The 26,555-nt window shown below is 39.5% G+C and overlaps 1 protein-coding gene across 5 annotated transcripts in view; it reads left to right on the top strand.

Annotated features, from left to right (window-relative positions):
- Nucleotides 1-24,585, top strand: part of LOC146491235 (uncharacterized) — a 139,875-nt gene extending 115,290 nt beyond the window's left edge. For 4 of the 5 annotated variants that reach the window (XM_085152923.1, XM_085152920.1, XM_085152924.1 and 1 more), the window contains exons 4-5: nt 13,572-13,777; nt 22,698-24,585. In XM_085152923.1, the coding sequence (XP_085009049.1) occupies nt 13,572-13,777; nt 22,698-22,914 (423 nt within the window). In that variant the 3' untranslated portion in view covers nt 22,915-24,585. The remainder of the gene's footprint in view (nt 1-13,571; nt 13,778-22,697) is intronic. The other variant, XM_085152922.1, reaches the window with a different exon arrangement.
- The last annotated feature ends 1,970 nt before the right edge of the window (nt 24,586-26,555 follow it).

Genomic DNA, 26,555 nt, shown 5'->3' with positions numbered 1-26,555 from the left:
GTGGGGTGGGTTAGTTTTTGATTCTTACCTATAGGTGTGAATGTATGTGGGAATGGTTGCCTTTGTCTCTGTGTTAGCACTGGGTCAGATTGACAACCTGTCCAGGGTGCACCCATATCTGTACCTCCCCTCTTACCCTTATGTAGCTGGGATTGGCTTCAGCCCACCCGAATTGGATAAACGGAAGAGAATGGATGGATGAATGGAAACAATGTAACAAAACTATAACCAAAAGTACCTGTGGTTGGTTTTGAGCCTTGAAGAGACTAAAATAGAAGAGTCTGCAGCATGCGTTGGTATGTGTTTGTATTTTTTGGTAATTTGTGATGATAAACCATTCCACATTTTCAGCTCTCAGTACATAACAGTGACAGGAAGTGCAAAACAATTTCTGGATGAAATGTTATAGCTGTCGCCAGTTAGAAATGGGCTTTATTTTGAACTTTTTGTCGATTTTTTTTAATTACTTGATCACAACACATACAATACTTGTTTTTGTTAATAATAAAAAGCTTCTTTTTTTTAAAATTTGCAGCCAGTATAGATAATTCCCAGTTTACAGTGCAGGTATAGTATATTTATCATTTGCATGCATAGCTGTCCCTTCTTGATATGAAACAAGAGGAAAATCGGTGAAGTGGCCCTTAAAAGCATCCTTATGGTAGGGTCTTATATTAAGTATTTTGTGGGTCAACAGGTAATTGTTAAATTCGAATTGTAATTTAATTGCAATAGAATGAAAATGCATAGTGATTAGTATGAAATCTTAGGGCTAAGAAAATTAAACATAATTCACTCAAACACATTGACTTAGTGCAGTGTAGCACCAAGCTTCACTCTTAAGAGGAGCAATATACTGCTGTGAGTTTTAAGTATGCCCTCTGATCCAGTCAACTGAAAACCTGCCCTGAGTGAATTTTCGGAATTTCTCAATGTATGCCAATATTCATGAACGGGTAAGTCCGAATGGGAAAGTTGCTAATGTAAACCTTTAATTTTGATGTAAATCAAATTAATTGAAAAAAGTCAGGAGAAGCAAAAAAAAGAAGAAGAAAAAAAAAACTTCTGGAGCTCAAGGCTATGCTGGCTTACCTGTCTGAAAGGGAGCAATGAATAATTTGATCACATTTTTCATCTCACCCGAGTGCTGAACAAACAGGAATCTGTGATTAACAGTTTTAATTAGGATTCTAACTTGACAAATTCTTACAGCCTCGCAACGTTCCTAAGATGTATAAATCACTGGCCTGGGATCATCAAGCTGCCTCTTAAGTGAATGTGCCTCAAGATTACTTTGTGATTCCACAAACTGTGAGTCAGCCGAGGCTGAGCGTGTGTAACTAATCCTCTTCCCACCACATGTCAGGTGGAGGAAGTTTATGTCCACTCAATGAGCTGACTACCCTGCTCAGGTATTGGACCCTGGTGTTTTTTTTCCCCTCTCTGTTTCTTCTTTGACTCTTGAAAGCTCAATGTCAAAGCTGAGAGGAGCCCGTGTTCCTTTGCCTCCAGAGTGTCAGATGTCTACACACCTGGATTATGAGGTCACTGGAGAAAAAAATAGTGGACTGGTAGATGAGGATCATTTACAGATGCCAGTTAGGGTTAGAAAATATGAAATTGTCCTCTTTTTGATGAATTATTTAATCAGAGTTTTTAAAAAAACCTAGTTCTTTTGAAATAAGTACTTTTTAAAGTAGGTTTTGATTTCATAAAATAGAAAGATATCTTTTTCCTGTAAACAATAGCTTTTACCCTAAGGGAATTTAAATTGAAATAAAGACTAAAGCATTTTGTTTGAGCATAAAATCAATTCTTGTTCAACAAAACAGGATTAACGGTAAAATGCACAAACTTCTCTTATGTGAGGTAGCAAAGACTCACTCCCCTTAACCATATATGGACCAATCTTAATATTCTTATGTGCATAGTAACCTATCAAAGGCCCATTTGGAGCCATGAGAAACTCTGGAGGGTCATAGAAAATAATGCTCTACAGGGGTGGGCAACTCCAGGCCCTTGAGGCCTGGAGTTGCCCAACCCAAGTCCCAAACCCAAGTCCCTGCAGGTTTTAGATGTGTCCTTGAACCAACACAGCTGATTTAAATGGCTAAATTAGCTCCTCAACATGTCCTGAAGTTCTCCAGAGGCCTGGTAAGGAACTAATTCAGGTGTGTTGACCCAAGGTGAGATCTAAAACCTGCAGGACACCGGCCCTCGAGGCCTGGAATTGCCCACCCCTGCTCTAGTATGTCCAAACACTTGAAACAAAAAAGTTTACAGAATTAAAACTCAGTAACCTCATTTTGTTTTCATCCTTTTGGTTTTTTAAGGTGATGTTGCATTAAGAGGGATTTCATCCTAAAAGAAAAATGAGAAAAACTGTGGCCCCAGACAACTTCCCTGTGGAACACCATACACCACTCAGAAAAGCAAACAAATTAAAGGTCGTGTTCCATCATATAATTAGTTTCTCAAGTTCAATAAAGAAAGAGAGGTCTGACCAATTAACTACTGATTACATTAATTGAAACTCTGCTGGAATATGAATTAATTAAATTAAATTTAAATCTTTGAATTAAATTAAAGATTTGGTGTTCAACTTGTTTATTTCCAATTATGGAGCAGAGCACTTTTTTCCTACTTTTCCCTTTAATCACTGCGCACTAAGTGTAAATTTATAGCTATAAAAAGTGCTGCACTGTAATTTTGCAGCACTTTGGTTAGTAATGGATGAAGACACACACCATCCCTCAGCCCCCATGACCCGCCCTAATGCCAAATTTAAACATCAGTAATGTGCACTGGTGTCTGAAATTCCATTGTGAAATGTTAAATTTAAATCTTGATGATATGCATCGTAACTATTGTAATCAGACACCCCAAGCTTCGCCTCCATTATTAATTGTCCAAAGCATAATGATTTATTGTAGTCCTGCAGTAGGATTATTAATTTTCTGGTTGATTATACCTGTGGGCGGCAACAACGCTGTTCCGCATATAAGCATCTGCTAAATGAAAAAGTATTCTTCACGTGAAAATATGTCCTTGGAGAAACAGCAGCTCATTTTTAGTTTAATCAAACATATGTAAAAGTACTGTTGATTATGGATACAGTGGCATGTATTCAGAGGGGAAATGTATAATGAACATTACTTAATGATTTTTTTCTTTGTTCAGACTTGTTATTGAAACAGAAACTTCATTGTGTACGCGGTTAACTCCAACTGTTGCTCTTTCCAATCAGTTGCACGCCGTAACTTGGCAAAGCCTTTCGGCCCTGCATCCCAAACTGCACCTGCACCGCAACAAAAACACGCAGCCCCAATATATGGCTCTGCTGTGACACTGGCGGTTTGCATTCCAAAGGAACGGCGGAGAGTGACAGAAGTGTGTGTACAATACAAACCGCTCGCAGCCAGGCAAGTCTGGGTACGCCCGGACTGCAAACTGCAGGCCAAGTTCAAACTTCACTCAAAGAAATCACTGGGATCTCAACACTTAGAGGAATGCACAGGTGCAGACACTCAGCAGCAGACAATCACAGCCAACACTTGATCAGTTTGACACTTTGCAGGGCCGGGGCCAGTGGCAAGTTCCTGTGGGAGTGTGATTGGGGCCCATGTAACAAAGGAAACAAGTCCACTGATGCCCCTCAACCCTTCCCTGTATTTGTGCAGCAACCTGGCTGGTTGAATCCATCTCCACTCTTCTGCTCATTTACAGCCACACAGCTGATGGTTGTGTAATAACACTTTTACTCTGATAAGCTTGGCATGAGTATCCACTGGCATATTAATCTGTCCATGTCCAATTAATCAATGCTGGATTACATGTTGATGCTCTTAGCTGCAGGCTTCCACTTACATTTACTGATATCAGGATGTTACTTTTAATAGAACAGAGCACATTGCGTTAATTTCTTTGGCACCAAATAGATGTTTTTGCACTTCATTTTGGTTTAACATGATCAGTCAGGAGAGAATGTATGAAGAGCTCTGTTTGCAGCTTCATTGATCACAAGAGATATTACTGTCGATCAAATAAATTTTCTCATGACTTTCATTAACCAAATTAAATTAAATATGCAATTAACGAGCCTCACTGATAAAATTGGGAGGAAGGCGACATGATGCAGTACTTTAATGATACTGATTAGGATTGCTGCTTAACATCGCAGCAGTCTTATGCTAAATCAGGCTTGTTTGCAATACCACATCTGACACATCAGTGCTGAGAAGGGAAGACAGCACAGTGCTCACCCCGTCCTCTCTGGCCACTAAGAAGGAGAGGCAGATTAATTAACAGACCTTTGCAGCCAATGAAGACAGGTGGCAATAATCCTGACAAGCGACAGATCTGAAGCCTCTCATACAAAACCAATTTCAACTGAGCTCCATTTTTCAAAAGCTCATCAGGGTGAAGAACGAGAGAGTTGAACCCGTGTGGCTGCAGAATTTGTTTCTCTCTGATTGCCTTGTCAGGATATCTTATCCGATGGCAGATGACCAAAACCCCACCCTTCATAGACAAACTCTCCCTCTTTCTGTCTCTCTGACACACAATCTGTTCCACACAATGCATCCTCTGTTTTCCCACTCACATGTGGTGCCTTACACTTCCCCACAAGGACGCACATTCAGCCACAATCAACCAGTCGCCAAGTTACTCATCAGTAGTTTGAGACTAGCAAGGGCATTTGAAATGAATATGAGAAACAGACAGAGGCAGGCAACATCATTTTTTTTTTTTTTGGAGACTTATATGACCAATATCACAGACAGGCTTCATCAACTTGAGCCAATACCATAATTAAGCTAAAGCTCGTTCGATGAGTTGTTTTAAAACAATGTCTCTCTCTCATTTTAACACACCAAGTCTGTGAAAGGGTGTTAAATATGCACGATACTGTGCTGCTGAGGTAAAAGAAAGGGAAATACATTAGTGGGTTTGTTGAAAGCTGGGACTAATTAACCCTGCTATTATAATATTGGAAAGAAATGTCAGATCATTGTAACGTGATGCCGTTTGGCTGATCTGTACAAACCGCATGGTTAGATTTATGCATTGTTGCTCACATTCTCACACAGTACGTGTCGGGTTTACACAATACAAGAGAAAAGGCTTAAAGAACCAGACAGTCTGGTTCGAATCTCAGGTAACAAGTACAGGAGGAAGTAAAAAGACCAGGTTGCATTACAGTTCTGGCTCTCACACAGTGATCGTACTACAACCCTTGGCAAAGAATTTGGAGGATGTTCATTCAACTTTTTTTGCTTCATAGGAAATGACACAAAGCTATTTGGGACTTCAAAAGACAAATTCAATTATAATATTTCAATTAATGGTATGATTGGTTTTACAGATTAAGTAGAGGAAAAATTATGGAATCATCAAGAAAGACATCATTATCAGCTTTAACACTCTTTGCTTGAGACCAACTTCTATTGCGGGCATAGCAACGGTGTGAGCGAATGATTGCCATCTCTCCTGGTTTTTCACTTGACATCCAACCCATATCATAAATGAGCGGGTAAATGTGCTTGTTTTTTATAGGCATGTCGCTTTAAGTTTGAGTTTTTTGCCACACTTTGTGTTGGACTTCCTTCTTGAAGGAGTTGTGTAACCCTTTCCATTGTTTCAAGCAACAGCTCTTTCAGTCTGGTGCAAAATCATGTTAAGGTCTCTGAGATTATTATCTATACATTCAGGTATTTAGATTCGATTTTTTTCCCTTCGTGTGATCTAGAAAAGATTTCTGAATTACAATAATTTAAATTGATTTAGGAATGTTAGATTAAGCCAGGGTGTTCATCAATAAAACAAAAATAGTTTTCTTTGATCTAATTGTTTCCTACAAGATAAAAGAGCTGAGTGAATATCCTACAAGTGTAGTGATTCTATCATTATTGTCAACTGCCGTACTTTTAATTTAACACTGAAGAGGTGGTGACCTCACGCTAAAGAAAAATCACCAGGACTGTGATAATAATTATCTTTAACATTGTGGGGTTTCATTTACTTGGGAATAAAATGCATTTCGTTTATCTAATTACTAGAAAGAAGTATGTCTGCACAGACTCAGCGGCTAAACTATGCGTGCATCAGTCCTGCTTCCGTGCACCTCCTAAAGGCTAATCTTGAGCCAGTTAAAACCCTGTAGTGTGGAAATAAAAAAACACTTTGTTAGGAAATTTAAGAAAAATCTATCTGCCTGCCTAAGAAGGCTTTGGTGTATATATTTGTTGGTACTGGGATGACTGTGAGTAAACTGTGTTCACAAATACACATATTGTTATTAATATAGAACTGAAACTATTGAAAAAAGCAACCATGAATAAAAATTTATGAGTAAAATTCGTACTTTTTCCTGTTATTTAAAGAATTACACTCCTTTTTAATTCATTACAAGTGCTGCTTCATAAACCCGAAATATCTGCAACATAAAAGTTAAAAAGAGTCAGCTGCAGTTTAAATTGAAGGCTCTAATTCTCATTGTTTATCTTGGTTATTGTCTTTGATGTAATGAGATTATTTGTCTGGACAGAATGGACCCCAGTTGGTTTACTGCAGTGCAATCACCAGCACATTATAGTAATGTTACTATCCATTGGAAATTAAGTACATAATAATGTGCTGCACTTGCATTAATGTGATTGATCGTGTCTGTTGGGGATATGCATACATAACAGTCTTTGCTTCCCTTTTCGGCTCTTTAGCTAACCCTCCTCAGGAGAACCTCAGTGGTCGATGATAGGATCCACCCCGACTGTCCAAACACTGCTCCCTCGGGGACATTAATTTCCAGCCAGTCCAGTGAGTGAGTCAAAAGAGACAGCGCTCACTAAGCATGAAGATTAGGGAGTCGGGATTCAAACTTCTCAATTAAAAAAGTCTCTCTTTTTTTCCCAGAGAGAAAGTATAATGGCAAATTAATTTCCCAGAGATTAATGTACAAGGTAAATATTTTAGTATAAGTAGTTATCTTCTAAAAAGTCAGAGGATCTACACCCCCTTTGCACCCATCCCCCTTCCCTGCTCTCCCAGTGTGTGTTGAAACAGCTCAGATGCATAAGGAGTCTAATGAGAGAAGAGATTCCAAGCAGCCTGATGGCTCTCATCAATCACCTTTCTCCTTTGGATGTGTGATGCCGGCCGGGGGATGGGGCCACGGAGGGGTGGGTGAGTAGGGAGGGAAGGCATCAGGCTTTTAATCTCAATAAGTTAATAGACTTTCGAGTTTGGTCATGCTAAGTAGAACTTCATCCTTGTTGCTTGCAAACAAGCAGCATTTACACGGGAGACGGTCTCAGGAGCTGCTTGGCATTTCCATGTTACAGAGTTAATTTGTGTCACACCTGAAATTAGGAGATCTAACTAGAGTTTGCCGATACACCTATAAAGGCCAGTTAAAGGTTACTAAATACTGACGCAGCTTGGGGAACCTAATCTAGATATCTACTGTGGCAAGAGTAGTGGATCTTAATGTTAATTAGACACAGGCCTTTCCAAGCAAAATAACTGTAACATATCACTCCTGACTGTATAATACCATCCCATCTCTCTGTGTAACATATTTAACAGCCCTGTGTCTGGTAGGTGAAAGCATGTCGTTTGATTTTTGTTGTCTAATGGCTGTCAGCAAACATCTTGTAGTTTTAACCACCTTCTGGCAGTAGTAGCTCGTTGTATTGTTCCAGACGCCAGTAAAAAACTAGCTGCATAAGCTTTTTTTATGTGTGTTCGACAGTCAGTTTCCTAATATTGAGATTTTTGCCCAAAAAATCTCTGATTCCTTAGAAACACATTAGAACTTGAAAAAATTTGGTTCCTCACAAACAGTTTAAACAGTATAAAATAAAATAAAAAACATACTTCCGCTTGACTTACTATTGGTCCATTTTGTCACTTTATAATGTATTTAGCATTTTATGGATACTCATTCCTGTACTTTCAGCATTCAGCTAACCAACACATCATGACATTTTCTGCAGTATTTATGTGATTTTACTGAAAACATGAAAAAATTGCAATATTGTTAGAGCAGCTCTAAGGCTGTAAGTTTGTTTGTTTTTCTACTTGTAAGTGAAATCAAAGACTTCATTTCGCTTCTTGTCCTCTTTCTGAATGTAAACGCTGCGTAAAAACCTCGATGAAACAGAAAAACATACAGACCTGAATCAGATTATCTTCTGCCATATTACATCACCTGTAGCGGTTTGTTCCTCTCCAACACGTTATATTAAAACTTTGATGTTATTATTGGAGTTCTGTGATGTAATGTCGCCATGACAGTCCTTTAAATGATGGGTCAAACATTATGACCATGACTTTATGAGGATTCTAACATATTTTTGTATAGCACTGACGTGACAGCTGTGCTTCATTAATTATCTCCTTTGCTGGACATTGTGTATGAGTACTTCTGGAGGGAGAGGGGCTAATGTGGAAAATATGTAGAAAATGTATTTGGGTTGACAGTCGGGCTATTAATAATGATTGTGTTTGGATAAATAGTGCCCTACTTTCACAATCTGTAGAATCTAAATATTCCCAATAGGCTTCTTCCCTCCTGTATTGATTGATTAGTATAGTGTTTAAAGGTCATAGTCATAAAACATCAGGAGTAAATAACAGACAGATTTTTTTTTAATGTATTGCTTGTTGGGTTTTTAAATTATTGCTTCTCAGTGTAGTGTTTGGATTACCACGTGTTATTTGAATTTGGGATTGGCTGCAGAGCAAATGTAATTTCTGGCAAGACGGCGTTCCTCTCCATAAAGGGGCAGACCTGGGGATAGATATCCTTTATGTACTGTGTTTGTAATCAGTTCCCTTCACGAAGACGATCTCTCTCCTCCCCAAAATACTCAAAACCTGCTTTCATTCTAAGCAGAGTTACGTGGAGGCGAGACAGATGTGACTGGCTGTCTCCTTATTGTCGCCTTACTCATCGTCTTCACAGATAATTAATTTGACGGAGAGCTTACAATAAAACACACTAAGACTGGTTTGGCCTTGATGTGACTAAAAGCTGCAGCCTGGTTGATGGATATGACGCTAACAGCTTCATTTCAGTCTGCCTTTTTAGGACTGTGTTCAAATGCTTTCAGTCTCGCAAACATTAAGGACTGACCACCACAACTGGGTTTTTTTTTTATAATAGCTTTCCTTATAAGGTTCCCAAAATAAAAGAAGATAGCCTTGGGAGTACAGTCATGTCTCAGTTTATGCAGACATTTATCTCAACGTCTGGAGTTTCTTTGGCAAGAACCATGGCTCGCAGTATTTTCTTTTTTTATTTGTATTAATAAAAACATTTTCACCAACAGATATTTAAGAAAATTCAATTTCAGAAGAAGTCATTTCTGAATTACTAATTGCGACATTGCAAATTAATTAAAATACAGCAACCGGATTGTGACCCTGGAAGTTTTTTTTGTCCTTAAATTGGCTGGATTGTTTTAAAAATAACTAAATTCACTGACTTAGAACTGATATATATATATACTAGGGATGCAACAATACACAAAATTCACGGTTCGGTTCGATACTTTGGTGTCACGGTTCGATATTTTTTCGATACAAAAAAATGTTCATGCCTTTTTTATTTGTCATTTATTAAAATTATAAATATAAAATATATATTTTAACTCAAAAGTACAGTTTTTAAATTTAATGTTGCTGAAACAACAAAGTAATAATAAAAAAAAAAAATCTATCTGATCGAGAAATCACTCATCTTTGGTAAAGAGAGTTTATTACAGAGAAATGGCTCTTTCCAAAATAAAAGCTATACTATACGCTTCTTCTGGGCTATACTCTCAGCAGCATGTTAAACATATCAGGTCCCCATAAGGAGAATCATGTGCTAACGGCTGTCTAAATGACTCGGGTAAAGTTTGTAGCATGTGTGCTTGTTGTTTTTCTCTGCTTCCACTTGTCTTTGCACTAGGATGATGTCGGTGTAAATGTGCAGTCATATTCGTTGTGTTCCCACTAGTGCTGTCAGCGTTAATCTCGTTGAAATGACGTTAACGCCACAACACGGCAAATCTCCGTTAACAAGCTACCGCGGATCGCCCCGTGCGTGGGGCTGGACAGCCAACACGTTAACGAGCTAACTGCGCTAACGCACTAGTTCCCACCAATGTAATTGAGCATTGCGTGGCACATCCGACATACTGTTTTACTTTTGTCCATGACGCGCTTACCTTCAGAGTCATACGTCACATGAAGACCAAAATAGTTCCAAACGCCAGATCTGAATGAGGGTGGGGGAGGTTCAAATTGCCATGTTGCAACGAGAGCTTAACTTCTGTCTCGCTAGCTTGCCCTGCGCTCAGTGAATCTGTGTTCGACTACTCCGCCTAGGCTGCACTGTCGAGCGCAGATCCACTGAGCGCTCAACACAGACAGCATCGTCAGAAGAAAAGTTGATAAAATAAATTAAAAATTTTGTATTGTTCGATACATATGCGTACCGAACCGAAAGCACTGTATCGAACGGTTCAATATCGATACAAGTATTGTTGCACCCCTAGTATATACATATATATACATATATATATATATATACATGTATATACATGTATACACATATGTATATACATATACATATGTATATATATATATATATATATATATATATATATATATATACATATATGTATATATATATATATATATATATATATATGTATATATATCTTATTGTAATGTCACATTATTATATATATATATATATATATATATACACAATAAGCTATATACATGGACAAAAAAGGTTTGCAGTCTAAACCCCCCAAAAGGTGATTGGTTTTCATTTGGCTGTGACACTGCTCGACCTTGACAAGGAAAAAAACCACCACAAAAGAACCACGGGAGAACACGAGTGGAAACCATAACCCAGTAATTTAATCAGATCAACTGAAATCAAAGGAGGCAAAAATTCAGGATTTGAATGCAATGAAATGTATCGGCTTCTTAGAACCTACTGACATTGCTCACTTGTGGAGGAGCAAGCCTCGACAGAAAGGGCTGAGTAATGAAGATGGATGCATTCTGTTATCAGCCAGCCACTTACTGGGGCCTGATGTAACCTTAAACATTGAGGATAGCTCAGTTGCACAAAGAATCTAATTAATGAATAGCAGCCATGAAAGAGGACAAGGCAAGTGTGCATTTGCAGATGAATTCCAGACACTAATCAAACGCTGTTTAAGTGGTTTGGTTTGTCTCCAGAGCGAGGCGATATTTGGACAGGACTTAAGGCACTGTTTGCATGCACACTTAATGACTGCATGCATTTTTTAGTGCTTATATGTGTCTGTTATGTGTGTGTGTGTTTTATCCTGCTTTCAGGTGTTATGTACAACCATGCCAAGCCTGAAGTAATGAAGCACTGAATGTGTAGAGCAGGTGTGAGGTTAAAGCATTAGTTTGAGTTTCTTCCAATATTAGGAGGTTTTGCTTAGTCTCTATTACAGGGTCAAAGTGCAGTTACTGTACTAGGATTTGGATATGAAGAAACTTTGTTCTGCTGCTCAGTGTATGCTGACTGCTTTAAGCTGGGGACACATTTACAAGCTAGAGTACCTCTAATTTCTACGAGGTGGACAGCTATTAATCTCTATAAACTGAGATCTTTGTATGGATATACCAGATCTGCGGCGATCGGGTCAACATTTTTGTACTTCCATTTGTAGTCCAAGTTGTATTGACCAATCACAGCTGAGTAAGCATTGGCTGCATTTAGGTATTTCCATGTGGGCTGCAGAAGTGGTGCACAGTGCTATCTTGAGACCATTCCCTATCGTCTAATGATGATTTATCCTTCATTCTTTCCCTGCGGGATGGTATTGCTCTCTCACTTATTCTCTGTTGTGGTCAAATGACACATAAATCAGTCGCTAGATGTCAACAATGTTATGCGCAGTTTTTCTTAAATTTGTTTTTACACAAGTTACTGCAAACCTTTCACAATACAAGTGTTTTCTCTGAGAGCTTTTAATGTGAATTTGCACAGGAAAGGTTGGGTTGTTATAATCCATGAAGTTTAACAAAATGGGAGGAGATTGAAATGCCAAAAATCTGCCAGTTTTTCCATGTTAAACAGAAGAAATAATGAAAGGATATCTATCTTCAGACAATTAAAGGTCCGTCACTTAGTTTTGCTGGGATTTCACTGTTTGTGTTTGTGTTTTAATATTAATGCGTTAACATACAGAGCACAGACCACAGCTGGTAGTTTTAACATGAAGTATGTTCTCCAGTGAATCAGTCAGCACACTCCAGGCACTTAAGTTAGGTTTGGACAAGCAGTAACAGGCCATTATTTTAGTCAGCTAGAGAAATTAAAAACAAACTAATCCAAATCTGTGGAGTGCCTGAACCTGTTTTTTATGCCATTTTTTATGCTAATAATATTCTTTTTAATATCATGTCCTTTCACAGCGCTCCTGCTGTTATAACACCTTGTTAAGACATGTTGCAATGTTTGTTTTGCCTTTATTGGCTCTTGAAATTAACCAGTAGATGAAATTAGCTTGAATGATGATTGATGTCTAAAGTATGCTAAATGTGGGTATTTAATTTCCTCTTTTGGAGAATAAAGAAAGTACAGTGTTGTTTAGGTGCACTCCAGAGTTTATGGACTCAAGTCAAAAATTTCATGTAAACTCAGAGAAAGTAATTTCCCCACGGGGATTAATAAAGTATACATTATTAAATTACAAAAATTTAAATTACAAACAATAAGATAAGAATGCAGATCATGTTATTGTGTTTCAAAATTGTGAGTCTCTATTTATGTAATCTTGCAAACTTCAGAGAGACAGCTTGAATTTGACTTTGGAGGATTTCACACTGAGCCAGGGCGCTCTGCACTTATCTGTCTGCGCTAACGTGGCGATAGTCATCGGCTCAGCTCACTTAACTCTTCGTGTCACAGATTTGCTGAGCTCATATTCAGGTAAACAAAACAACCTGAGTTACTGACTACAAAATATAATTTACCAAACCACTTAGAAGGACATAACGCATGCATAATATGCACACCCTTCGCTTTCCAGGCGGCCAGTCTGGACATTATTAATAAACAGAGTGACGCTGACAGACAGGTTGACGGCTGGTCTTTGCTTTTACTTCATGTTCTCCTGTCTTTCTTGCATAATACTCTCAGCTTGACAGGACTCATTTTAATTCTTTCGTTTTATCTCTCACCAGTAGCATGAATATGTTGATGTCACACACACACACACACACACACAAGCTCACATTCAGTCGAAATGAGCACAGGGTAATTGTACTTTTAAGTGGTGCTTTTCATCCACACTGTAGTTGAAGTTATTCTGAAATAATCAGGGTGCTAAATTAAAAATGAAAGTGTCGCATGAACGTTATTGTAGCATTAAATATGAAGTTTACGCAACTTGAGCTTTTTTTACTGCTTTGAGCATTTAAAGTGGGTTCATCCAAACGTGATCACGGAGGTCAGAATCAAAAACATTTCTGCGTTTCTACATGTAGAATGAACGTTGTCACGAGACTTCCTTCTTTGTGTCGTCCAGTACCAGCTGCAGAGGAGTTCTCCGTGGCGGTCGGTGAGCTTCCAGTGGCAGACGTGGCTCGTGCTGATCACGGCGACCGTTTTGATGAGTCTGGTGCCCTACGCTGTTTATTGCATGATGACGGCCTTCACCAGCCCTCCTCCTCCCAGCACCTTTAAAGTGGCAGCAATTTTCTTCGGTATACTGACAGAGACCCTGCTCATCAAGTGAGTGTGTTCTGTTTTACTGTGCATTTATTAACTAACTCATATGTGTACTGTTTTTTCCCCACCATGGAGTGCCCTTGGGTTGAACTCAGTCTAACACGGTCAGAATGATTAATGATTAAAACGGTGATAACATCATTTCCGCACTCTTTCCACATTCTGTTCTGCTAAATACATAAAACAATATTATCAAGTAACATTTCATTTTTATGTGAGTTTAAAAACAAGAAGCAGCGAGTGCCTGTGTCATCCAAATAATCATCTCTGAAAACATGTTGTTGTCTGACCCACAGCACCCTCCCACCTCTCTTGTTTTCACTTAGTCTCCTTTTCCATCTCTATATTGCTAATTGGAACGATGCCTGCGGTACTGTAAACCATTAGTAAATGAACAGTCTGTTTTTATTAACATCTTACTTGTAAATAATGCATTAGATTTCTGGCATAAACAATATCTACTCTCTGATTAGAAAGCAGCATATGGCAGGTCCTGTAATCAGATTACAGATACAGGTTATGTAACCTGTAATTGCCTAAATTAGTGATAAATATATAATGGGTTACTTAGAATTATATTTCCTAATAATATTTTTGAAAATCAAGCTATGTTTTTAATGTGGCTTTGCCGACTTTGCTTAATTAAACTGGATGCTGGGATTCAGACAAGCTCCCCTGCTTAATAACTTTCTAAAATATGATGGTGGCAGTGGAAGTGACCCTCCAATCACCCTAAACAGCTTTCTGTGCCAGTAGCAAAATTAAAACTTTGTGTTCTACATGTGTCCTTCCTCTAGTATTTGTTTTAACTTGGAGAAAAAAAGGCAGGCTGTTTGTAATTAACTCAACAAGGCTTCTAACGTTTTTTTTCCCCTTCCTCTCCCTCCATTAACCGCCCTTGCAAGGAATGTGGCTACTCAACTGGTAATTAATAAATATAGTGGTGGTAATGTGCTTCTGCATCATTATGTTGTTGAAGCCCTTATCCACACTAGTAATGAGCTGTAATTTTATGACAGGAAGTTGGTTTGTTTACAGCATGTTTGGCAGCGTCAGATGGGCTGCGTTCTCAGCAGATCTCAGCTGCAGGTATTTGCTCGATAATTAAGTCAAAAGAGGTTCAAATATGTTTTAGTTCAAATGCTTACACTCTTACAGGAATCATTCATGCTGACATGTGGTTTTCAGTGAGTAGCACATTGGAGCATCTCCTTTGTGCTATTCATGTTTCCATGTGTCTACATAACAAGTTAAACAGATGATCTGTTTAGGTCCATAATGTCCATAAGTATTTGGACAGTGATGCATTGTCTTTTTTTGTAATTCTCACCCCTGTACAGAGCTACAGTGTAGGGGTGGGCGATATAAACGATATACGATAGAAACGATATAAATTTGGCCAACGATAGAGCGGTATAGTCAAAATCTCTATCGCGATAGCGCATGTTGATGATGTCATCAAGCTGCACCTGTTTTGGTCGAAAGCGTCACAGCGGCTAAAACCTTTATCATCTGCAAATTATGCCGGGCAACAGTTATAGCAAAGAGATGAAGCACTTTTGAAATATGGGGAAAGCCAAAAACTCTGCTTCACTTCCGTAACATTGATTCATTAATGTTGAATTCTCTCGTAGCTGTTCTATTCCCATGTTGTTGCAGTATATTAATAACTACCTTGTATTGTGGATGAATAATCTCAGTTGTTCTCCTGATTGAAGTTTGGCCCGTGTATAGCATCCTGCTATGCGATTGCATTTGTCCCTAACCACCAGAATCCCTCACGTTAACTTTTATCGAGTGGAAAAAAAGTTGGCGTTCATCCTCCAGCTTCACTGTTTATGTTATGCTAACATAGCTGTGTTGCTAGCAGTCACGTAGCACAACATTATATACCAGGTAGTCCAACTTCAGTAACCCTGCAAATGCCACTGCTGTTTAGTTTTCTGTCTTCGTTTATGTTGGAAGTGATAGCAGAGCTGTACGTTTGAATTAGTTTAAAAAATCTCTCAGTCAGAACATCGTGTGTCATGTTTAGGTGGAAACTAGTGAGCTAACTTCCTGTTAACTTCTAACTCCGTTAAATTTAATAACTTCTGTTTTCATGGATGCCTGGTTGTTAAACTTAATTGTTACACCTGGTAAAGCAACAACGCTGATTATTTTATTAAAGATGAAAGAATTTAGACTGTTTTTAACTCTGTGTTCGTTTGACTTTGGGACCTGAAGCGGACGGAGTTTTGGACCCAGATTACTCCGCAAAGCTCCTCACTACGGCAGCCGTAATGCTCTGACAATCCATCAAAACATTTTCTAACAGATTTCTACTCGCCAAAATCGGTTCGAGGTCAGTAAGCACAACCAGAATTCATACATAAGGCACACTCGATTTTTGAGAAAATTAAAGGATTTTAAGTGTGCCTTATAGTGTGGAAAATACGTTAATCAGAAGAAAATAATATATCGCGATATATATCGTTACCGCACGTGCTTCAAATTATATCACGATATGGATTTCAGGCCATATCGCCCAGCACTACTACAGTGGATGTTAAATTAAAAATCATACAATCATAGTCATTTTTACACACAGCCAAACCATTTTCCAAGGTTTAAAAAAAATGAAACTGTTGATGGACAAGCAGTTTGATATCCAAGTGAGTCCGCTTGCCTTGTATTTTCATGACAAAGTATGCAGATAAACAATCTGTAGTTGATTTTAAGTGTTGAAATCGAGGCCTAAAGAAATATCAGTGCTAGTGAGGAAGGCATTTGAACTATCATAGATTTAGTAAAAACATCATGAGTGTCCAAATCAACAATCTGGTTCCTTCTTAAAAAGAGGACTGTGCTGACCGGCTCAGTAACACCAACAGGTGTGAAAAAACTCAGTTCGATTAAAGTTGAACTACTAGTTCTATATTACTACTATAGTACTATATTTTTCTGCTTTGATTGAAAGCCTACAACCAAGAAAGTGCAAACAACTTGTTACACCCAGGAAAAAGAAGGTCAGATTAGACAAAAAACATCTAAAAGTGTCTGCACAGTTCTGGAAAACAGCCTTTGGACAGAAGCCAAGATTAAACTGGCACTGAAAGATGTACCAGAATGATGGGAAGAGAAAAACATGGAGAAGAAAAGGAACAGTTTGGGACCTGAAGCATACTACATCATCTGTAAAACAAAATGTAATGTTATGGCATGGGCATGTATGGCTGCTAGTGGAACTGGGTCAGTAATGTTTTTATTGATGATGTCACTGCTAATAAAAGGAGCAGGATGAATTGTGAGGGGTACAGGGCAGCACTCTCTGCTCACGTTCACCCCAATGCTGGAAAACTGGTGGGACGGCACTCATAGTGCAAATAGATAATAATCCAAAGCAAACCTCAAAAACAACCCAAGAGCTTCTCAAAGCAAAGAATTTAAAAATTCTTCAATGGACAAGTCAGTCATAGAATCTCAGCCCAATGGATCAACTTTTCAGTCATCGAGTTTTCAGTTGAGCCTCTGAAAATGGGGCACTGTGTATAAAAAAGAAAGCCAATAAAATACTTTTTTAAAACCCTTTGAATGAATTAAAAGTGAAAGTTAAAATCCACCGTGAAACTGCAAAAGTTGTTATTGTCTAAATAGTTAATGACCTAACTGTACATTATTACTGGTACAGTAAGAAGGTTAATGGGAGCCCTCATTAGGATTGGTGGTCTACACAGACCTTGTGTCTCATTGTGCTTGTGCTGCCTGGGATGTGCCAGTGTCCTGCTGCCCCTTGTCAGTGTGCATCTCAGTCACACTTCAGCCCCAAGGGTGGGAGCTCTAGTAAGGAACGACCCCAACTCACCCCCACCCACGACTCTGCCCGTTAGTCTGACAGACAGGGATAAGATGAAGATAAACAAGCAAACAGCTCAGAATGACCTTTTATTGTCTGCATCATGTTGGATCCTTGTTGTGAACTCATTTTCTTAATTTAAACAAAAAACTAATGGGGGAAAATAAGTGCAGGACACAGGTTCATCTTCTATGGAGTTCCGTGCTAATTAGGGGGTGTATTTGACCATAAACCTCGTCTTGCAAGAAAATCCACCAGTCAGTCCCTGGTAGATTTTGACACCAATGAGAGACTCAAGGGACAGTGGACTTGCACATCTTGAGGGTCCTACTCAGTAGCTACAGGGTGAACAACAAAAGGCAGAAGCCATTTGTTGCCTGCTACCAAAAGTGACAGACCCCGAGCGATCCAGAGACAAAGGCAGCTGCGGACGGACTCGCCAGATGTTGAACGACAAAAAGTTTTACTGCCCATAGAATGAATTTACTCTCCAAAGACTGTGAGCAACAGTGAACAAGAGGCACGCTTCATGTATAACATAACAAAACGTAATTCCAAAGAATAATCTTTTTATCCCAGTTATTTAGTTTTTACAATCAATTCAATTCAATTCAATTTTATTTATATAGCGCCAAATCACAACAAAAGTCGCCTCAAGGCGCTTTGTATTGTACAGTAGATCGCGATCGAGAAAAACCCAACAATCATATGACCCCTTATGAGCAAGCACTTTGGCGACAGTGGGAAGGAAAAACTTCCTTTTAGCAGGAAGAAACCTCGAGCAGAATCAGGCTCAGGGAGGGGCGGGGCCATCTGCTGTGATTGGTTGGGGTGAGAGAAGGTAAACAGGATAATCACTGGGAAGCAAAATGGAACTGAGATTAAAATCTGATTAATCACCCAGATCTGTGTAGTTGTTGTGTGTAAGCTACAGTATCTTTTGTTATGTAAGATTTATTTAGACGAAACCACGCAGCAGGTCCAGCACCACATGTAAGCTCAACTTGACAATAACAATTTTATTTCACAGTTGAGTTTAAGAACGCATTTTTGTTCATCTCATAAAAACTCGAACAATCCTTCTTTCAGCGATGCTCTGGCCTCCTTCCGGCGTTTTGACCCTCCAAAATAATCTTCTTGCCTCCTCCTCGTGCTGCAGGTCTGTTATTGGACACATTCACAAAGTCACATGATATTTGTCAGACTTGAACTGCCTTTCAGAAGGCTGTCACACAGTATGCGCTCTCTCCTTCCTTTACTGTCATGGTGAGAGTTTGCGGCGCTGCGACAGTGCCCTGACCATGCAGCTCTGCGCTGTGAATTTTTATATGCCATTGCCTGGAGGTTAGAAACTCTCATTATGCCGTGTTAGATTTATTAAAATAGATTATGGAAATGTTAATTAAGTCATTAATTACATTATTTAAGCAGCATTGACAGATAAGGGAGTGTGTATGTGTGTGTGTGTGTGTGTGGGGGGGGGGGGGGTGTCAAGCTCCCTGGGTGGTTTAAAAGGATGTGATTGGTGACAAGGGACACTGTGGAGATGGCGTCTAACCGCTAGCACTGACATGATACAAAGTGGCCTACACTGCTCTCTCACCTCACGCTACTGTCTACAGCAGTTTGCAGAGCTGCCTGAGGACGAATAGCTCATCGCCCTTTTACAGATTTAGAAGTGCACACAAGGCTACAAATGTGCTGCTTTTAAGTGGCCACTGCACGTAAGTTGAGCAGATTTGGAGACGAGTGCTCTGAGCATACATTCTGCTTTACATTCTCGTTTTTTGCGAACATTTGGACGAAGCATTCGCACTGACATTTGAGCAAAAGGCCTCAAACCAAATTTGCAAGCCGTTCCAAAGGAAAACACAACAGCACAATTGTAAGATGAATTACCCACGAGTTGATACCATGGACTCTCTTATCTGTTGACAGTTTAGTTACCACAAAGCACAAGAAATGTGTTTTCCAATTCTCTGAGAATTGAGCTTTTCTTTGTCCCATCAAACCTATATTAAGGGAGGGAAAATTGCTCTGATCACTCTTGATAAGAACAAATGATAGATGTTGTAAACAAGCCGAAGGCTTCAATTCTGATCTGAGGCATTGATTTGCCTCAGCAGCCAATTACTGTGGTGGACCGAGGTTATGCATTCAGTGTACTGGGAAAAGGATTTTTTTGTCCACATATTATTATTTTGTAAAATGCTAAATTAAAACTGTTTTTTGTTTTTTTTTAATGGTGAAAAAATCCAGGTGGAAATAAGCAGTCTTCGCTTGGTTTTCGATCAGGTTGAAGGCAGCGCTGAAAGGTGAATGTCTTCATATTAAGTGGCTGCTGATTGTAGGAAATGATACAGTGTGTTGCTGCCTGGCCATGTCAGAGTCAAGCTATCATGATTAGCTTTTACATCAGTCACATGAACCCAATGATCAGTAACTGATTACTGAGATAGTTGGTATGCACTGTGTCTACAAGAACACACTCATGGAAGGTCTCCCAAGACTGAAACGTGCTTTTTTTTCCAGTGTCACAGTAGAATTTTACATTTTCAGCATTTTTTCTCTTTCTTTCTTTTTATGTATGTTGTATGTATGAATGTATGTATTTGTTGTCCTGCCACATCCACTCCAAGACAGACATGGGACACTCTGTTTTTCACTTGTCAAACATTCTCTGAGTCGCTGATGCTTTGTATGCTTAATGTGTAGGTGGGAGGTAAGGTGGAAAGAGCTAGTCTGGCTCCCATCACCAACTCCTCAAAGGTTTACCCATTAACATTTTATATTCAGATTAATTAAAAATTAAAGAAAAGACCACTGATGGCTTCTTTAGCATTGATTCTCCATTGAGTTTCTGGAATTCAATTCGAGTTATAAATGCCACTCTACCAAAGCATATTTCTTAATTTGGTGTTTTGATGGTGAACACGGTCCAATGCACTGGCCTGTTATCTCTGGGTTGAGAGTGGGTTAATCTAAAAGCTTTATCATTTTTTTATACTCATCAAGCCACTCAGTGACCCATTGTGTCCACAGACATTATAGAAGATGAACATAGCCACTGAGATATTAGTGAAGACCTCTTATGACTGTATTTTTCATTAGTATCTTGGTGGGTTGGATTTAATTGTTGTTCAAAGGAATTCTTCAACAATCTGCAGTGCAGGAGTATTGACTAAAGAGTTGTCATTGAGTTATTACTTAGTTAGCATGCCATAAATAATCCTCCTTTTTAGCTTTAATAATGAGGATAATTTATATTTACTGAAGTCAGAGAACGGGGGCGCCGAGGGCTGAAATCCCAGAGACTTTTATGCAACCGGAAGTCTTTTTTAGCGAAGGACCCAGTCCCCACTGGTCATTAAAAAGAATGAAAGTTTAAGCACTTCCTCACCGGATTCACCTTTAAGACCTGCGAGCTCTGTCCATCTTTTATATCCTAGTTTTGTGCTGTGGGCGGAGGGGATTGTCAACCTGGAAGCGATCTCTCCCTTCAGGAAAGAGAGTAGTATTTATTGTGCTGACCTTTATTTTAACAAAATTCAACTTGTATCTCATTTTGTTCATAAGCGAACTCAAACCATGTAAGCAAAATCCGCCCGCAGGACAACACAGGCACCAGATGCTCGTACAACAATACAACAATGCTCTCGTAACAATTGTTTGTGCATAGCAACTAAAAGGTGAGCGCATTGGTTGGTGAGATCTTTTCAGATACATTTTGAGCTACTGTGCACAAAGAAGAACATAGTTTATTTATTTATTTTAAAAATATCCTCACAGTTCAGTTGGTCTCAGTTCAGCAGCAACAGTTTTTTGTAATATAAGGGCAAAAAGGTTTTGGCTGTATATTAGGTCACATGTGCTGTTTGCATGCAAGAGTCCAACAAACAAAGTGCTTCCAAGTTTTTATCCCTGTTTAATAAAGAGGGTGAATGTTAAGGAGTTAATGGCCCTGATGTACTCTAAAACACACAGACTTGGTTCTGTTAATACTTATTTCCATCTTCATGTGCCTGTTTACAAGAAGTTCTCAACAGTAAATATTGAGCAGCATCCGGACACTCCTTGTGGACTTTCACAGAAACCGTATTTAATCATTTACACTCTTGCAGCTTTGTTGACCTCTCTGTGGAGTCCTGTTCTTTGGAATCTTAACTGCCCACACTGACCTCTTTCATACCTTTTCTCTGCAGTGCAGGAGTATTAAACACTCTGGCTTAGACGATCCGAGCAGTTTCTTCCAACATGTTTTTGACCAAGCAAAGACGTCTTGTATAGATGTTTTTGCAGGAGATGGTGCTGGATAGAAAAATGTGTAATTTCACTCCAGTGTAGCAGGTTCTGATTTACACAAATTAGCCAAATGATTACAAGAACTCGCAGAGGAAGTGAGTAATGATGATTGGCTCATGGCATGTTCAAAGGGTACGTGAACAGTTGGTTTGTGTAATCAGTATGTTGGATTTGGGAGATACGACCAGGTGTTAATCCCTGTAATCCAGACATAACGACTGATGACTAAGATTGATTGTTTCTAAAGTGGAAAAATTTGTGGGTCAACCGCAGGGTGAGGAGGGACAAACAGCTACAAGCTGTTGTGAAATATAATGAAAAAAGTATGCTCTGTGGCCCCTCAAGCTCTTAAGGAATCTGCTGTTAACGATGAGTCGTGTAGGGATCGTGCCTCAGCTTGGTTTCAGATGCTTAGCGGCAAGCAGAGGACCACAGCATATTTGGGTTAGTGGTCGTAAAACTTTGGCTCATCGGTGTTTACAGATGCATCAAAAGAATTTTAATGTCAGCATGAGACGGTGAAGCTCGTGAATATTTTAAGACTGGGCTGTATGAGAGGCCCTCTGAATTCAGCTGCAGGCTTCCACGCTCTCTAACGACTAAGTTAATGGGAGGAGAGGGATTTAGTAATGAGATTAGGATTATGTTATTACACTAACAAAGTTATTTGGGATTTGCCAAAGTGCGAATGTAGCTAATTGGACTTTTTTGGCAAAATTATGTGGGATGAAGCAGTCAAACCTTGAGTCTTTTCCTAATCTTTGTGCTTTGGCTGGATTTTCTCAGGTGTCTGTGGAGTTACTTCAGCTCTCGGTACCGGCAGGCGGCGCAGAACTCCTTCGTAGTCCAGCCCAGAGGCTCGACGGAAGACAGAAGCAACCCCGGCCTCTGGGATCGGCCTGAGGCCGCCTCGGCAGGTCGCGCTTCATCAGCGGCCTCACCCACTCACACGGAGGAGAGGAAAGTGGATGTGTTGAAGAGTGGATGCCTCAGCCTTTTCTGAACCAACAACAGAAGGAGTTTACAGATTACAGGGTGAGAGTAAATCCTTGGGGAATTAGATTTGTCTGAGAGCCATTGAAGCTATCACATCAGTATATCAGTGTGGCATTTATAAGAACTTACACTTGAAAACCTATTTTTGAGGTGTCAAATATTCTTGTTTTCCTTACACTCTCACTCGTTTCAGTGGATATATTCACACATGTTGCAAATTGATAACAAGGAAGAGAATGCACGCAGGCAGCATGAGTGTATTCAGGCTTAGAGAGGGAAAAAAAGCCTGAAATTACTCCCTTTCCTTAATGATGCCCACACAGAGACAATGGGGCGCCGCTCTGATTAGTGTCACCTGTCCTTGTGCATCTCATCAGCTCCATTATGGCTCCATCTCCCATGCTTCTTCTGCTAATTGAATAGCCTGTGAAGTGGTGACGAGGACGGGGGCGAGAGCAACGTCTGTCCCGCTGCTGCTTCAGAAATGAGACTAAAGCTTCCCAGAGAGACACTAGTTCTTAAAACATAAACCATTATTATACAGACAGAAAACGTGCTAACAAGTCGCTCTCATGTTATATTACCATCACACTGTCTGCACATTATTTTCACCTATAACTGCTTGGAATTAACATTTTGGGCCATTTGCAGCAAAAGAGATAGATGAGAGGAATGATAATCAAACAATTTATAAAATAAATATAAAATGATTGCTGGTTAGGTTAGCTTAGCACAAAGTCTGGGAACATAGAGCCTGGCTTTGATGAAATCTGCATACCAGGTGAGCTCTGAAGCTCACCCCCAACCCCCGATATGTTGTGTCTTTGGTCTCTTCCAAAACCGACATTGTGGGCAGTTGAAAATTGTGTAAGACAGACATTAATCTATCAAGTGCATCTTTTTAGCCTGCTGTTCCTGATGACTGTCACCAATCAGCTTTGCAGCTGCTAAATGAATCATGTAAAATATTAAATAGTACCGATTCCCATCTGCCATGGTTGCAGCCAGCGGGTCCTGGTGAATAAACTGCTTTTCTGGAGGAGAGACCTAACATGTTGATTGCACAATTACCTTGCTTGGTGTAAGTTTGCATTACTTTCAAATAAAGTTTCCCATAGCAGCTTCCCACAAAACCTTTGAATAGTTCACTTTGAATAGTTTACATCAGAACAACCCACTCAGACATCAGCAGGTGCTTCTTCTTTATTCAAAGCAGCTGTCAGTCACAGCGATCTGTAATGAGGACAAATAATCTTATTATAGCATCAAATAACTTATAATCAGCATACTGATAACAAAAAATGTTAACATCAGTGTTATGGCAAGTTCCTACAATAGGAAACTATTTTGTTTTGGGGAGGGGGGGGGGGTTAATTAAAGGTTATATAAAGGTTATTCCTGGAAGTAAATATAGTGCAATTTTGGGAGATTGTCCGGGATTCATTTACATGTTTTTAACGGGGGGAGAAACTGAAGCTCTCAGGAGGGTATTAGACCTGCACTCAGAAGGACTCTTAACCTCCAAGCTGTCACCCGAGTGATGACACGTTGATGACATCATCCAGGTTTTGAGTGGAGTTCTCCTTCAGTATTCGCTCAAATGTGCTGTAAATTGGTGTTCCTGTATAACTGTGTTTCATAGGAAACTGTCTTGTATATTAAACAGTCAAATAACTGAGTGTTGTCCTTTGTTAAATCACTGTGGGGGGGTTATAAAGTAAATGAGAGTTATTAAAAACTGAGGCGGGCCTCTATCTGATGTTTGTATTCAGTTGTTTTCAGGTCAGTCTATATTTAGTCAAAAGCAAACACGTGAGATATTATTCAGATGTGAAGACAAAACCTTGAAGTATAAAAAGCACTCTTTTATTTTGATTGGATAAACATTGCCAGCTGTGAAGCAGGGCTGCAGTGTTGGTGCCTCTCCTGCCAGGCAGGAGCTTTGCTGTTATCTGCATGTGCCTGAGGCTCAGCTAATGTAAAAAGATCCTCCTCGCTCTGCTCTGCTAGCAGTGAGCTCTGCAGGCTTATCCTGCTCAGTCCCTTTCCGTTTCACCTCCCAGTCACAGCCAAGTGACTCTCAGCTGTGCAGCGCCTCAGCTCGGGCCTTCCTACAGACAGAATAGAAGAAGTACAGCAGTATCTCACGCTCTCGAATCTGTTAAATGCCACAACAACAGTGTCCCCATGCCTGTACGGGTTCTGGGACTTAATTTGAGCGCGTGGGACCAGATGGACACCTTCATGAGTGTACGAGTGTGGATTATTCTGTAGGCTACATCTGGGGCTCCACATGGCACAGCAGACTGCAGTAAGAGAGGCAGGTGGGCACATGGGGAGGGCACACCTCCAGTGGGTTCTCTTACATCTATACACACCGACAAGACATCTCCGCAAATGGCAGACTGAAAGGTTACGAGACCATCCTGCAAGACAAATGCCTTTCCGAATCCTGGCCAATGTCCTCTTCTGTCCTTAACTTCCTGTGTGTCATCAGCATTCTGCTGCTTCCAGGTGACTTCATGTTGTTTTTGTTTTTTTTCTTAGTTTGTTTCTGTTTGACGCTTTTGTCCAAAACATATTTCACCACATCCACACAGTGGGAATAATTTGGGTTAAAGTGTCTTGCTCAAGGACACTTTGTCATATGGACAAAAAGAGAGAGGGAATGGACTGCCACTCGTATGATTAATGGCCTGCCTACTCTACCACCTGAGCTACAGCTGCCCATAGTACTGTAGGAGCATACCACCACCATCAGCACATTATCACATTGTTCAGTATTTATCAGTGGTGGAAATAATAAGATCATGTGATAACAGCAAGTGAGCAATATGCTGTGTAGCATTAGGAAAATCCACTGCTGAAATTACAACTCAGTAATTTGGTAGATTAATAAAAATTTAAATCAAATTAAATGAGTTGTACATGGTCATGCTACAGTATTGTGTTATTGAGCTGTTGGTGAGTTCATATTCTTAATCACCCTGAGAAAAGTTTAAAAAAAAAAGATGAGGTGGTAGACGTCGATCATTTAAAAATAGGTCATTCTATCCTGTTGCTAGGTGGTTGCCAGGCAACCTAATTGGCGTTATAATGTATCATGAGTAACTGAAGCTTCGTGGATACAAATTATTACAAGTTATTGTGGTGAAATAAGCATGACACAATGCATAAAGGCTAAAATGGTTGGTAAGTAACTTAATGACTCAATATATTTTGTGTAGAGCGCACACACACACACACACACACAGCGAGAGATTTTATGGAATATAGTAAATTGCACAATTCCAAATTTTAGTCAACAAATGTAACCATTATTTATTGCATAAATATGCTGAATTAACATAGTAGCAAGGGGATAATGCAAATATTGTAAAGCATGCTAACAGCTAATGTGTCCAATATTCATTTTACACTGAGCTCAGTTTTGGTCTCCACCATTGCATGAAAATGTGTCTAGGTCTAGTTTGTGGATGCTCAACTATGTGCACTTGCTATTTACTTTGTGTCATTTGCTGCTGTGTAATCGGATTTATCTGAGCTTGTAAACCAAATGACACTAAAATGCTCCACAACACTGAGAGGAATAGCAGTGCAGTGTATTTGTGGGTTCATGATTACAAGGGATGTCTTTCACATTACGCA

This window comes from Neolamprologus multifasciatus, chromosome 23 (genome assembly GCF_963576455.1).
Source record: "Neolamprologus multifasciatus chromosome 23, fNeoMul1.2, whole genome shotgun sequence".
Lineage (NCBI taxonomy): Eukaryota > Metazoa > Chordata > Actinopteri > Cichliformes > Cichlidae > Neolamprologus > Neolamprologus multifasciatus.
This window is presented reverse-complemented; position numbering and strand designations above follow the sequence as displayed.